Source organism: Somniosus microcephalus, chromosome 13 (genome assembly GCF_052327205.1).
Source record: "Somniosus microcephalus isolate GS21.2 chromosome 13, FLI_Smic_1.0, whole genome shotgun sequence".
Lineage (NCBI taxonomy): Eukaryota > Metazoa > Chordata > Chondrichthyes > Squaliformes > Somniosidae > Somniosus > Somniosus microcephalus.
In genome coordinates this window covers 104,395,836-104,411,338 of record NC_140999.1, presented here as the reverse complement: position 1 = coordinate 104,411,338, position 15,503 = coordinate 104,395,836, and the positions used below count along the sequence as shown (strand labels likewise).

Genomic DNA, 15,503 nt, shown 5'->3' with positions numbered 1-15,503 from the left:
CCACCCTCTCTCTCTCCTCCCCCACCCTCTCTCTCTCTCCTCCCCCACCCCTCTCTCTCTCCTCCCCCACCCTCTCTCTCTCCTCCCCCACCCTCTCTCTCTCCTCCCCCACCCTCTCTCTCTCCTCCCCCCACCCTCTCTCTCTCCTCCCCCACCCTCTCTCTTCTCCCCCACCCTCTCTCTCTCCTCCCCCACCCTCTCTCTCTCTCTCTCTCTCTCTCTCCCCCGCGATTTCCCGAGGCTCTCTCCCCCCCACCCCCCGCGATTTCCCAAGGCTCTCCCCCCCCGCCCCCCGCGATTTCCCGAGGCTCTCCCCCCCCCCGCGATTTCCCGAGGCTCTCCCCCCCCCCCGCGATTTCCCGAGGCTCTCCCCCCCCCGCGATTTCCCGAGGCTCTCCCCCCCCCCGCGATTTCCCGAGGCTCTCCCCCCCCCCGCGATTTCCCGAGGCTCTCCCCCCCCGCGATTTTCCCGAGGCTCTCTTCCCCCGCCCCCCGCGATTTCCCGAGGCTCTCTTCCCCCGCCCCCCGCGATTCCCGAGGCTCTCTTCCCCCGCCCCCCGCGATTTCCCGAGGCTCTGCCCCCGCGATTTCCCGAGGCTCTCTTCCCCCGCCCCCCGCGATCTCACGAGGCTGTGTGCTGGCGTCACGGGGGCCGTGCGCATGCGTGCCGGCGTCAAGGCGGCTGCGCAACGGCCGTGCGCATGCGTGGTTGCCGTTTAAAAAAAAAAAGCCAGAGCGGGCTCTCGCGGGCGGGCGGCGCATGCGCGGGCGAGGCGGCCCGCGGGGAGTAGGCAGGGAAACCCCGCGGGCTGGCGGCCGTTAGAGCAAGGAGTAGGCAGGGAAACCCCGTGGGCTGGCGGCCGTTAGAGCGGCTCACTTCGGGCCCCGACACCGTCAAACCTGAGAGGGGGAAGTAGAGAGAGACAGAGAGGGAAGAGGAGAAGGAGAGAGAGGGAAGAGGAGAAGGAGAGAGAGGAAAGAGGAGAAGGAGAGAGAGGGAAGAGAGATAGAGAAATTTTTGGAGCTTCAGGCCTGCCTGCAGCGGGCCTGGAGACCAGCACCGAGTCCCCCCTGCACGAGGGTGAGGAGGAGGAGGGGGGGGGTTGCTAAACACAATATAAAACTGAAATAAATTGTTAATTAATTCCCTGACACATAATTCAAATATTTACCTTAGTTCCCTAACACACAGAAAGTGTGGGGGAAAAAATCATGAAAAATCAAGATGGCGGCCACTCACCTCGGTTCAGAAGGATAAGGCCCGCCCACACACGCACCGATTGGTCGACCGGTCAGGTCACCGAAGCGTAGGATTGGTCAATGGTCGAGTCACTCGACACTCAACTGTGGGAAGACCTCGACGTCAGACGGTCGCTAATGAGAGCGGAACGCTGAACGTTTTTGGGATACCGCGGGCGGGATTTTTGTCCGGCCGAAACGTAAATAGGCCTATAACCGGTCCGGAATCGCAAGCTTTCTTTTGAGGCGACGCGCGCGTCGGTACGCTCTGCAACTTCCAAACGCATCGAGACCAGGCGGACAGACAGACAGACAGACAGAAGAGCCGCTTTATATATATAGATATATACTAGCTGGGGGGAGCCCGGCTTTGCCAGGGCTGTTTTGGGCCGGGCGGTTTAAATCGAGTGCGAGGCTTTGGGGCCTCTCTGTGTCCCTCTCTCAATCTGCTGCCGGGCAACATTTTAAATGGAGTCCCAGGCTTTCAGGCCCTGTCTGTCTGTCCCTCTGTGAATCTGCTGCCGGGCAACCTTTTAAATCGAGTCCCAGGCTTTCAGGCCCTGTCTCTCTCTCCCTGTGTGAATCTGCTGCCAGGCAACATTTCTACCTTTTAATACCTTGAAAGATGAAAGTGAAAGTGCTTATAAAACGTTTTTGGTAAATCTTATGTTATTTTTAAAAGAGATACTAACTTTTTCAAAGCTGGATGATCAAAGTAGTTTGAGCTGGAAGCTGAAGTAATGGCAGTGAAACAATGGCTGCCAGATCCCTGTGATGAAAACGATTAGTCCCGCCCACACACACACACACACCGATTGGCCAACCATCAGGGGACCGTACTGTAGGATTGGTCAATCGTGACGGCACAGGATTGGTCGAACCTTGACGTCAGTCAATCAATGCTAAGTAGCAGATAATGAGTTTAATTTTGAAGGTTTTTTGCATAAGGCGCGAACAATTTTCGTCCGACCGAAAAGTAAATACGCTTACGACCGTCCCGGAACCGTAAGCTTTCTTTGGAGGTAACGCGCGCGTAGGTAGGCCCTATAACTTTCGAGCGTATAGCCGGACAGACGTACACCCGAGGACAGAAGGACAGACAGATCGACTCGTTTATATATATATATATAGACAGACTAGCTGGGGGAGCCTGGCTTTGCCAGGGCTGTTTTGGGGCGGGCGGTTTAAATCGAGTGCCAGGCTTTGGGGCCTCTCTGTGTCCCTCTGTGAATCTGCTGCCGGGCAACATTTTAAATAGAGTCCCAGGCTTTTGGGCCCTGTCTGTGTCCCTTTGTGAATCTGCTGCCGGGCAACATTTCTACCTTTTAATACCTTGAAAGATGAAAGTGAAAGTACTTATAAAAGGTTTTTGGTAAATCTTATGTTATTTTTAAAAGAGATACTAACTTTTTCAAAGCTGGATGATCAAAGTAGTTTGAGCTGGAAGCTGAAGTAATGGCAGTGAAACAATGGCTGCCACATCCCTGAGATGAAAACGATTAGTCCCGCCCACACACACACACACACCGATTGGCCAACCATCAGGGGACCGCACTGTAGGATTGGTCAATCGTGACGGCACAGGATTGGTCGAACCTTGACGTCAGTCAATCAATGCTAAGTAGCAGATAATGAGTTTAATTTTGAAGGTTTTTTGCATAAGGCGCGAACAATTTTCGTCCGACCGAAAAGTAAATACGCTTACGAGCGTCCCGGAAGCGTAAGCTTTCTTTGGAGGTAACGCGCGCGTAGGTACGCTGTATAACTTTTGAGCGCATAGCCGGACAGACGCACATGTGACGACAGACAGAAGGACAGACAGAAAGAAGTATCCGTTTATATATATAGATAGATAGATAGATACCTCTATTTATGAAGCCCAGGATCCCGTAAGCCTGTTTAACTGCTTTCTCAACCTGCCCTGCCACCTTCAACGATTTGTGCACACATACCCCCAGGTGTCTCTGTCCGTGCACCCCCTTTAGGACTGTACCCTTTAGTTTATATTCCTCTCCTCATTCTTTCTACCAAAATGTATAACTTCACACTTTTCTGCGTTAAATTTAATCTGTCACGTGTTCGCCCATTTCACCAGCCTGTCTATGTCTTCCTGAAGTCTATCACTCTCCTCCTCACCACACTTCAAAGTTTTGTGTCACTGCAAATTTTCAAATTGTGCCCTGTACACCCAGTCATTGATATATATTAAGAAAAGCAGTGGTCCTAGAACCGACCCCCTGGGGAACACCACCGTGTACCTTCTTCCAGTCTGAAAAACACCCGTTCACCACTACACTCTGTTTCTTATCACTTGGCCAATTCCGTATCCATGCAAAGAATGTTCCACATATCCCACGAAAATGCAGGTATAGCTGGGACCCATGCGGGTTCCCACAGCAACACCTTTAATTTGATTATATATTACAGCTCAGCCCTGGCTAGCACCACTATTTAAACTTGCATTTATATAGCGCCTTTATGACCTCTGGATGTACCAATTACCCTTTACCATGTCCGTTCCATTTCCCGCACTTCTGCTCTCACCCCTTCCCCTCCCTCCCAGAACCACGATAAGGTGGTTCTTGTCCTCACCCCACCAGCCTCCACGTTCAACGGATCATCCTCCGCCATTTCCGCCACCTCTAGCTTAATTCCACCACCTAACATATCTTCCCCTCCCCTCTCAGCATTTCAGAGAGACTGCTCCCTCCTGGTCCACTCCTAAATCACTCTCAACACCCACTCCCCCTCCCACAGCCCCTTCCCGTGCAAGCACAGAAGATGCAACACCTGCCCTTTCACCTCCTCCCTTCCCACTGTCTAGGGTCCCAAACACTCCTTCCAGGTTGTAAGAAATCGTGGATTGAAAGAAATAATAGTCTGTTAAGGGTTTCCTAGATCAGCATTTTGCCTAAGTTGATGACACAGAAGGATTCCAGTCATGTCAGAAAAGGAATTGTACAGAGAGCTGAATTAAGAGGTCAGAACACAAAAACAGGCCTGATAAGGGCTGCAGCAAGGAGCTCTAGGATAAACAAGCTGTCTACGAAAGGGCAACAAGAACTTTAGAACAGAGATAAGGAGGAAAATGCCCTCATGAGGCTGGGAGGGGCTGTCAGAGGTACCCTCTCCCTTGTAATTGGACAATGGGATGGGCAAAAGTGATTGACACCAGGTATCCACCAGCCCATCGAAATAAGGTATAAAAACAGGCGACAGAGAGGAAAACAGGCAGTTACAGGCGAAGGCTTCCCCGAGGTGACTATGGCCTAACACCTTGGTCAAGTTTAGCCTCGAGGTGGATCAATGCTGGCTGACGGCCTAACACCTCTAACAGCTCGAGGGATGACCCAACGCAAGTGACAGCTGCAGCAGCCTGCAGGAATCCACCCAATCAGAGGCCACCGTACTGCTTCACCGTCTGTCAAGTCGTTTCGTTCCATTCCATTCCAGGGCAGTAGATCGGCCTCATCTGTCATGGGTTATATGTCTACTGTATCTATTTCAATCGCATGTAGTAGTAAACTGTATCTCTCTAATAAAAAGCCTTACAGCTCATAAGACCCTTTGGGTAATCTGAGATCCAAATCTTACAGTGGTGTCAGAAGTGGGATCACAGAGTTGGGAGTTGTAAGGTTCCGGTTGTGTGGACCGGAGGGACTTGGTTGCGGGTGGTCGTCACTTAAGACTAAGTAGAAGACTCCCTGAAAGAGGGGAGAGAGAGAGTGAAATAAAGGTAAAACCAGAAATACAATGGCGTTGGCATATCACCGGGATCAGTTGATAGATAGCCTGAAGGAGTTGAAGCATAAAGTGCAGGAGAGAGAGAGAGGGCGATAGAGAAGGGAAAAAAAAATCTAAGTTGTAGGCTAACTAACCTGAAAACTCAGCAAAGGGAAAAAAACAGGGATTTGGAGAGCCAGGAAAAGCTGCTGAGACGACGATTTAAAAGAAGAAAAAAGAGAAACTTAAAGTTATACTGACACGGAAGCTATCAGTGTCTGTGCTGAGACAAGTAAAACGCAAGATTTGCTGAGTTAAAGGAACCTTAAAGGATGCTGGAATTTCAGTTTGTGTGAAAATGTGTGTTAAAGTGTGGAAGTTTTCCTGACTATGAATGCTTAAGAAGTTACAGTATTCCTTTTGTCTGTGTTTAAGAGTGTGTCTGTTATGTTTGTTTTAGCTCCACCCACTTCTCTGTGCTAAAAGCCGTTTAACCCTTTGTAGTCTTGTCTTGGATTTTGGAAGTTTTAAGAATGTGTGAATAAGATTGTGCACCAGAATTGGAAAAAAACTGAACTACAATTTAAGTTAATCTGGTGTGGAAAAACTGAGCAAAACAAAAAGTTTGTTTAACAAAACATGAAGTTTCAGTCTAAGATTTACGGAGTTGCGGTTGCGAATTTTCCAAAGCAGTTTGATTTGTTTAGTTTAAATGCGAAAACTAATTTTTCTTCAATTGTATTCAATATTTTTAGTCATTTGAAAACGCATCTGACGAACAAAGAGAAATATTATGTATCTTACTGGGGTTTTTTTTCTTTTCTTTTCTGTTCTGTATCGTGTTTAGTTAATTAATAAGAATATTTGCTCCGCCTTCTTATAAACCTGCAAAGGAGTTAACCAATTCTGCTGGCAGCTGTTTTTTATAAAAATTGGTTCACCAAACAACTTTGATCTATGTTTTCTATCTTCAATATTGTATTGGACAGTAAAGTTTCTCCAGACGCTCATGAATGAGAGAGAATCTGGTATTAATGGGAATTTTCATTCTAGTGAAAGTCAGGAAAGTGTAGTTACGAATAGTAAATTGATAGCTTTCTCTTGGAGACATTTGTGTCCCTGCCTATAATGAACCTTAAGAAAACTGCATTGATAGTCTGGCCACTACCCGAGACATCGGGACCGTGCGGTGGAAGATGAGCAAAGATCTCCAGACAACTACAATCTTTTGATAGGATCATCTGAAAGCCCAAGAATGGCTTGTACCGGATGGCACGGTATTGAGATACCGATATGAGTGTGCAAATGTGATTTGTTACGTATGAAGCAATTACCATCCGGGAATGCATGGTGAATCTGCACTGAAGAACGGGTCTCAGACATGCTCAGTTACTTGACAACAGCAAGATATGAAATGGTTAATGTGGCTTAGGAGAGTGAGACAACTTTTAAAGCATTGACACATACTCCACGAGAAACTATATAATTAATGAAACAATCAGAATAGCGTTAAACACACTGGTACCTGTTAGAGGGATTGAAATTGAAGTTGAAGCACAGACATACATGGAATTTGGATTGGGACAATTGAGGGCTAAGGAGAAATCATGTTTAGCAAGAATTATCCACAAGATGGATATGAGTAAGAGAGATCTGGAGAATCTTTTAAGTCCATAACTTGTTGATTAGATGTTAAACTGCAATGTCGCTTGAAATGATTGTAAGACTGAATTTAACTGTGACTGTAATAATTGTGTTTTGTAGATAACAGAGCGTGGGAAAAACCAGTACGAATACAGTAGGTGGTGGTTTTGGTGGTGCCTCCTGTGTCACTACTACTGCAACTACCATGCTTTACGGGTCTAACAGGACCTGTCCCATCAATCAACACGTTTTACTCAAAACCTATGCTCAAGTAAAACTGACAGTAAATGAGATATTTAAATATGGGCTGCACAATTATGTGGCACAATTCGGGTAGTACATTCCCCTGTTGTCTGATGCAACTGAACTCCTCCTTAAAGAACTTTTATATTTTGGAGCAAGATAACTCGAGAATAGATATTGAAATTGACAGCATAGGGGGGTGATTCACACTGGTGGGATATTGAGCTTAATATATCAGCACACCCTTAGGTTCGTATTATTTTACACACTCTGGTAGTTCTCCAACTTGTAATGATAGTGATATGTAACCCATGTAGTAAGACTTTTATACATAAGCCAATTGTGTACTCATGCCTATGACTAATCAGCACCATCAAATTAATTGAGCACACCGAAAGAGAAGATCTGAAGCAACGTAGAGGACAGCCCAGGCGGGGTAAGATCAGAAAAGATAGAAGAAACAGAGGATTCCCCAGGCGGGGCAGAATTGGAACACCGGAACAGTGAATTGAATTTCAGTGAGGGGTCAGAGGTTGCTCCTCCCCCTCAAAGGAATGGACTGTAAGGAAGGGGGAATCTTCATTTTTGAAACTCCCTACTAACTAATGCCCAAGTTGAGAGAGCAATAAGAACTATCACAACTAGCTAGATTAGTCAAGAGCCGATTGTGAGAAGTCAATAAGGATATTTCCTTCTCAAGGAGGGGAGATGTAAGAAATCGTGGATTGAAAGAAATAATAGTCTGTTACGGGTTCCCTAGAGCAGCAGTTTGCCTAAGTTGATAACACAGAAGGATTCCAGTCATGGCAGAAAAGGAGTTGTACAGAGAGCTGAATTACGAGGTCAGAACACAAAAACAGGCCTTCAAGTGGGCATAGCTAGGCCTGATAAGGGATGCAGCAAGAAGCTGTAGGATAAACAAGCCCATCGAAATAAGGTATAAAAACAGGCGACCGAGAGAGGAAAACAGGCAGTTGGGGGCGAAGGCTTCCCCGAGGTGGCTACGACCTAACACCTTGGTCAAGTTTAGCCTCTGAGGTGGCTGACGGCCGAACACCTCCAACAGCTCGAGGGACGACCCAACAGAAGTGACCACAGCAGCAGACTGCAGGAATCCACCCAATCCGAGACCATCGTAATGCCTCACCATTCGTCGGTCCGACCGGTCATTTCGTTCCATTCCAGGGCAGTAGATTGCCCTCATCTGTCACGGGTTGTATATCTACTGTATCTATTTCAATCGCATGTAGTATCTGATTATGCTTAAACTGTAGCTCTCTAATAATAAGCCTTACAACTCCTATGGCCCTTTGGGTAATCTGTGTGTGACCTGTTATCCAAATCTTACACGGCGAAACAGCGATTTACTTGTACTTCTTGCAATTTAATATACTGTATTCACTGCTCACGATGTGGTCTCTACATTGGGGAGAGCAAACGCAGATTGGGTGACTGCTTTGTGGAACACCTCCGTTCAGTCCGTAAGCGTGACCCCGAGCTTCCGGTCGCCTGTTACTTTAATTCTCCGCTCCACTCCCACTCTGACCTCGGCCTCTTACACTGTTCCAAAGAATTTCAACGTAAGCTTGAGGAACAGCACCTCATTAGGCACTTTGCAACCTTTCAGATTCAACATTGAGTTCAACAATTTCAGACCCATAACCTCTATTTTTTCCCACATGGCAGCTGTTGATGATTCTGCTATTCCCATTTACACCTCAACTAGACTCATCGTTTGTTTCTTGTCCCATTACCATCTCCTTTTGCTTTATACTATCATCCCTTTTGTCATTTAATCTCTCCTGCCTTCCATCTTATCACAGACCTTCCCTTTTGTTTTTTCCTCCCCTTCCCCTGTACTTGCTTAAAATCTGTTACATCTCTAACTTTTTTCAGCTGTGACGAAGGGTCATTGACCTGAAACGTTAACTCTGTTTCTCTCTCTACAGATGCTGCCTGACCTGCTGAGTATTTCCAGCATTTTTTGTTTTTATTTCAGATTTCCAGAATCCGCAGTATTTTGCTCTTGTGCCAAAACATACATCCCCTGAATTACAAGGATGCAGCTTCCTCACAGAGATTCTGGTACGACTGTTGAAAGGGAAGATGGTATTTACAATAAACTTGTATTTATATAGCACCTTTAACGTAGGAAAACATTCCAAAGCACTTCACAGGAGCGTAGTCAGACAAAAATTGACACTGAGCCAAAGGACGCGATATTAGGAAGGGTGACTACAAGCTTGGTCAAAGAGCCAGCTTTTAAGGAGCAGGAAGAGGCGGAGAGGTTTGGGGAGGGGGGAATTTCAGAGCTTAGGGCCTAGGTGGTGGGAGGCACGGCCGCCCAATGGTGAGGCAAAGGCACTGGGGGTTTCGCAAGTGGCCAGAGTTGGAGGAAGGCAGAGATCTCTGGGGGTTGTCGGGCTGGAGGAGGTTACAGAGCGGCGAGGCCGCGGAGGGATTTGAAGACGAGGATGAGAATTTTAAATTGGAGGCCCTATTGGACAAAGCCCAAGCAGTAATGGTGCCCTTTTCATTAGCTTCACCCGTGCAGACTCGAGTCTAATACCAGCCACGGTAAGCTGCATACTAGAATTTACTTAGGATTTTCAACATGTCTTTAGTCTATTTAAAATACAAAACTATTAGGACTGGACTGCTCCAGGCTAAACTTCAAGCAGTATTTATTTATGCATTAAATACAGAAAAGTTGAGAAACCTAGCAACACAATAAGCACAAGGCAATCTGGTCACATCAACACATTGTAAAGAACCTTAGTCTCTCTGGTTTGATTCAGTAGAAATAGTCTTCCGTAGTTTCAATGACAAGCATTGCTCTGCTTTGGCAATGCCCGTCGGTTTCTCGAGATCACTTATCGTGATATCTGCAGAACCAGCTGGGAATACAAGTTCACCTCTCTGACTGGTTCAGGTTCAATTTCAGTTTCCAAATGAACTACAGGTCTGGTGGAAACACTGCGGCTTCTTGGATCTGGGAAACCCAGATTCTAATTCCACACCAGACAACAGCACACAGCTTCCAAATACTCAAACACTTACAGTACAGACCAACGAACTGGTTAAAAAAAACTGCTAAAAATATTCCACAACAGATGCTGACTTGCTGTAACTCAACAACTGCACCATCAGTCCAGCAAGGCAAGCAACATGCTAATTATTATTTGTGAAATGAATTTCACTTCCACAATGGTCCCATCAGAGTGGAAAACCCCATCGTAAATCAGACTTTGCACACGGCCCAACTCTGATCCTTCATTTTAATATTAGTAAATGAGCATCCATTTTATATCTGGGTCGCTACTGCATATCTAAAAATATCAGACAAAATTCCTATTTTTGTCACGCTTCCCTCCAGAATTTTTTTATTTTTATAAATGAATTGCTCTGCGCCATCCCTGAACAGGTCCAGTATCCCCAGCACATCCCCCTACGTTTCTGGTGGTGGAGTGGGAGTGGTTGGGTTCTGAAATACCATACGAGGTGGTTTTCTCTTTTCCTCCCCCCACCCCCATCTCCAAACGGGGGATCTTCACACAGTTGTTCTGCCTTTTTAATTTTATGCTATAACAGTGGGATACAATGCTATCTAAACAAGGTATGCTTCTCATCAAACTCAACACAGGTTGATCTCATCATGCGCACTGCTCAGCATAAAATGAATATAAGCCCCCTTTTTAAAAAAAATCACAGGATGTGGGCGTCGCTGGCAAGGCCAGCATTTATTGCCCATCCCTAATTGCCCTCGAGAAAGTGGTAGTGGGCCTTCTTCTTGAACCGTTGAGGTCTGTGTGGTAAAGGTGCTCCCACAGTGCTGTTAGGTAGGAAGCAATGTTCCTTTTAATTTTTTTTTTAATTGAGTGCGCAGCCCCTTTAAGGGACTGCGCGGCCCATTTTTAAAAGCTGGTGAGCTGGCGGGGGAGCTGCAGTCAACGTGGATTTACAAAAGGTAAATCATGCTTGACTAATCTACTGGAATTTTTTGAGGATGTAACTGGTAGAATAGATAAGGGAGAACCAGTGGTTGTGGTGTATTTGGACTTTCAGAAGGCTTTCGATAAGGTCCAGCATAAGAGGTTAGCATGCAAAGTTAAAGCACGTGGGATTGGGGGTAAGGCACTGTCTTGGATGGAGAACTGGTTGGCAGACAGGAAGCAGAGTTGGAATAAACTGGCCTTTTTCCGAGTGGCAGGCAGTGACTAGTGGGGTACCGCAGGGATCGGTGCTAGGACCCCAGCTATTCACAATATATATATATATATATATATAAATGATCTAGACGAGGGAACTAGATGTAATATCTCCAAGTTTGCAGACGACACAAAGCTGGGTGGGCGTGTGTGCTGTGAGGAGGATGCAGAGAAACTCCAGTATGATTAGAACAGGTGGGGTGATTGGGCAGATGCATGGCAAATGCAGTATAATGTGGATAAATGTGAGGTTATCCACTTCGGTGGCAAAAACAGGAAGACATTATTATCTGAACGGCAATAGATTGGGAAAAGGGTAAGTGCAACGAGACCTGGGTGTCCTTGTGCACCAGTCGCTAAAGGTAAGCATGCAGGCTTAGCAGGCGGTTAAGGCGGCAAATGGTATGTTGGCCTTCATAGCGAAAGGATTCGAGTACAGGAGCAAGGATGTCTTGCTGCAGTTGTACAGGGTCTTGGTAAGACCACACCTTGAATAGTGTGTGCAGTTTTGGTCGCCTTATCTGAGGAAGGATGTTCTTGCCATGGAGAGTGTGCAGCGAAGATTCACCAGACTGATCCCTGGCATGGCAGGAATGACGTATGAGGAGAGATTGGGTCGATTAGGCTTATATTCGCTAGAGTTTAGAAGAATGAGAGGGGATCTCATTGAAACTTATATAAAATTCTAACAGGGCTAGACAGACTAGATGCAAGAAGGATGTTCCTGATGGCGGGGGAGTCCAGAACCAGGGGTCACAGTCTAAGGATAAGGGGTAAGCCATTTAAGACTGAGATGAGGAGAAATTTCTTCATCCAGAGAGTGGTGAACCTGTGGAATTCTCTACCACAAAAAGCAGTTGCGGCCAATTCATTAAATATATTCAAGAAGGAGTTAGATATATTTCTCAAGGCTAAAAGGGATCAAGGGATATGGGGGGGAAAGCAGGGACAGGGTACTGAAATTTGGATGATCAGCCATGATCTCATTAAATGGCAGAACAAGCTCAAGGGGCCGAATGGCCTACTCCTGCTCCTATCTTCTACGTATCTATGCAGAGCGGCCGCGCAGCTTCAAGGGAACATCGGTTGGGAGTTCCAGGATTTTGACCCAACAACAATGAAGGAATGCCGATATATGTCCAAGTCGAGATGGTGTGTGACTTGGAGGTGGTGGTATTCCCATGCAGCTGCTGCCCTTGTCCTTCTCGGTGGTGACGGTCACAGGTTTGGGTGGTGCGAGTTGCTGCAGTGCCCCTTGTGGATAGTAAACACTGCGGCCACAGTGCACCGGTGGTGGAGGGAACGGATACTTAGAATGTTAAACTGAGCTATGAACATTTGCAGTTAGAATGCGACCCCACAGCGTAAACCCAAATCACTAACCAGTAGTGGAGGTGTTTATTTTCAGATGTATTCAGGTAGCCAGAGTACTGCCTGAAGCTGGGTTGTTTGGCCAGACCTGGGAGATAGAGGATCTCATCCTCGGCTGGAGCAGGTTCAGTAACAAAGACGTTCACTAACACGGCAAACAGCACAAGATAAACCATCTGTGGGGAAAAAACCAACAGAGCTTTTATCAGTGAGTTATAGTTTTACAACACCTGTAAAGAGCGCTCTGACACTACATATATATTCAGGGGGTCATATGACCCATTCACAGCCAAGACACCGGGGATAATTCCCCTGCTCGTCTTCAAAATAGTGCCATGGGATCTTTTACGTCCACTTGAGAGGGCAGACGGGGCCTCGGTTTAATGTCTCATCTGAAAGATGGCACCTCCGACAGTGCAGTGCTCACTTGCCTGAGTCAGGAGGTTGTTGGTTCAAGCCCCACTCCAGAGACTTGAGCACAACATTTAGGCTTACATTCCCAGTGCAGTGCTGAGGGAGCCTAAATGTTGTGCTCAAGTCTCTGGAGTGGGGCTTGAACCAACAACCTCCTGATTCAGAGGCAAGTGCAACCACTGACCCAAAGTGGCTCTCGGAAGCAGTACACCGTGACCCAGCCCCCAGGGGTGGACACCTCCACCCCCAGCGAGGGGACTGCCCCCACACCGAGGGAACATCGTTTCCACTCCCACACCCCTAGCGAAGGGACATCACAAACCCCCAATAATGCAGCACCTGAGAGAGAGGAGCTCTGCCCCCAGGGACACAGCCCCCAATTGGGGAAGATGCTCCGCTCCAACCCTCAGCAGTGAGGGGCGATCGGCGCCCCGGCCCCATTTACCAGCCCCAGCCCCGAGACACTGTGCTTCCCCTTTAACAAATGCCGGAAGAGACTGGCCGCCTCCGCGAATGCAGAGTGCGCGCTCGGAGCGAGGGAGGGTCGGGGGTGTTCCCGGTGTCCGGAGGGTCGGGGATGTCCGGGTGTTCCCGGTGTCCGGAGGGTCGGGGATGTCCGGGTGTTCCCGGTGTCTGGAGGGTCGGGGGTGTTCCCGGTGTCCGGGCGCCGCTTACTCACCCTTCACCGCTCCTCAGCCGCTCTCCAATCCCGCGAGTCATGTGACAGCAGTCAGTCACGTGCTCCGGGCCGGAAGCCGGCGGCACCCAGGGCACTCCAGATCCCATCAGTACACTGGGCTGGGAGTAGATCCCAACAGTGCACCGCGCTGGGAGTAGATCACATCCGTGCACAGGGTTGGGAGTAGATCACATCAGTGCACTGGGCTGGTGGAGATCACATCAGTGCACTGTGCAGGGAGTAGATCCCATCATTGCACTGGGCTTGGAGTGGATCCTATCAGTGCACTGGGGGAGAGTAGATCCCACTGGTACACTGGGCTTGGGCTGGGCGTAGATCCCACCGGTATATTGGGCAATGAGTAGATCCCATCAGTACATTGGGCTGGGAGTAGATCCCATCAGTACATTGGGCTGGTAGTAGATCCCATCAGTGTACTGGGCTGGGGGAGATCCTATCAGTGTACTGGGCTGGGGAGATCTCATCAGTGCACTTGGCTGGGAGTAGATACCATCAGTGCACTGGCTGGGGGGCGATCCCATCAGTGCAGTGGGCTGGGGGTAGATACCATCAGTGCACTGGGCTGCGGGAGATCCCATCAGTGTACTGGGCAGGGAGTACATCCCATCATTGCACTGGACTGGGAGTAGATCCCATCAGTGCACTGGGCTGGGGGAGATCCCATCAATGCACTGGGCTGCGAATAGATCCCATCAGTAGACTGGGATGGGGGCTCCCATCAGTGCACTGCGCTGGGGGTGAATCCCATCAGTGCACTGGGCAGGGAGTACATCCCAATATTGCACTGGGCTGGAGGTGAATCCCATCAGTGCACTGGACCTGGGGAGATCCCATCACTGCACTGGGCTGGGGGTGGATCCCATCAGTGCACTGGACTGTGGTGAATTCCATCACTGCACTGGGCTTGGGTGGATCCCACCAGTGCACTGGTCTGAGAGTAGATCCCATCAGTGCATTGAGCTGGCGAAGATCCCATCAGTGCATTGGGCTGGGGTGGATCTCATCAGTTCACTGGGCTGGGGAGATCCCATCAGTGCAGTGGGCTGGGAGTAGATCCCATCAGTTCACTGGGCTGGGAGTAGATCCCATCAGTGCACTGGGCTGCGGAGGTCCCATCAGTGCACTGGGCTAGGAGTAGATCCCATTATTGCACTGGGCTGGGAGTAGATTCCATCAGTGCACTGGGCTGGCGGAGATAACATCACTGCACTATGCAGGGAGTAGATCCCATCATTGCACTGGGCTTGGGGTGGATCCCATCAGTGCACTGGGGAAAGAGTAGATCCAATCCGTACATTGGGCTGGGAGTAGATCCCATCAGTGCAGTGGGCTGGGTGTAGATCCCATCAGTGCACTGGGCTGGGGGTAGATCCCAGCAGTGCACTGGGCTGGGGGAGATCCCATCAGTGCACTGGGTGGATCCCATCAGTGCACTGGCCCTGGGAGTAGATCCTATCAGTGCACTGGGCTGGGGGAGATCCCATCATTTCACTGGGCTGGGGTGGATCCCATCATTGCACTGGGCTGGGGTGGATCCCATCATTGCACTGGGCTGTGAGTAGATCTCATTATGTGTACTGGTCTGGCGGAGATCAAATCAGTGCACTGGGCGGGAAGTAGATCCCATCATTGCACAGGACTGGGAGTAGATCCCACCAGTGCACTGGGCTGGGGAAGATGCCATCAGTGCACTAGGCAGGGAGTAGATCCCATCATCACACTGGGCTGGGAGTGGATCCCATCAGTGCACTGGGCAAACAGTAGATCCCATCAGTACTTTGGGCTGGGAGTAGATACCATCAGTGCATTGGGTAGGAGTAGATCCCACCAGTGCATTTGGGATGTGAGTGGATTCCATCACTGCATTGAGCTGGGGGGAGATCCCATCAGTGCACTGGCCTGGGGAGATCCCATCAGTGCACTGGGCTGGGGAGATCCCATCAGTGCACTGGCCTGGGAGT

General features: G+C 48.7%; 1 protein-coding gene across 2 annotated transcripts in view; it reads right to left on the bottom strand.

Annotated features, from left to right (window-relative positions):
* ctsa (cathepsin A) overlaps positions 1-13,611 on the bottom strand; it is an 84,386-nt gene extending 70,775 nt beyond the window's left edge. For both annotated transcript variants that reach the window (XM_086005163.1, XM_086005164.1), the window contains exons 1-2: positions 13,522-13,611; positions 12,441-12,604 (exon numbers count right to left, since the gene is read on the bottom strand). In XM_086005163.1, coding sequence (XP_085861289.1) covers positions 12,441-12,604 — 164 coding nt within the window. In that variant the 5' untranslated portion in view covers positions 13,522-13,611. The remainder of the gene's footprint in view (positions 1-12,440; positions 12,605-13,521) is intronic.
* Positions 13,612-15,503: the final 1,892 nt, after the last annotated feature.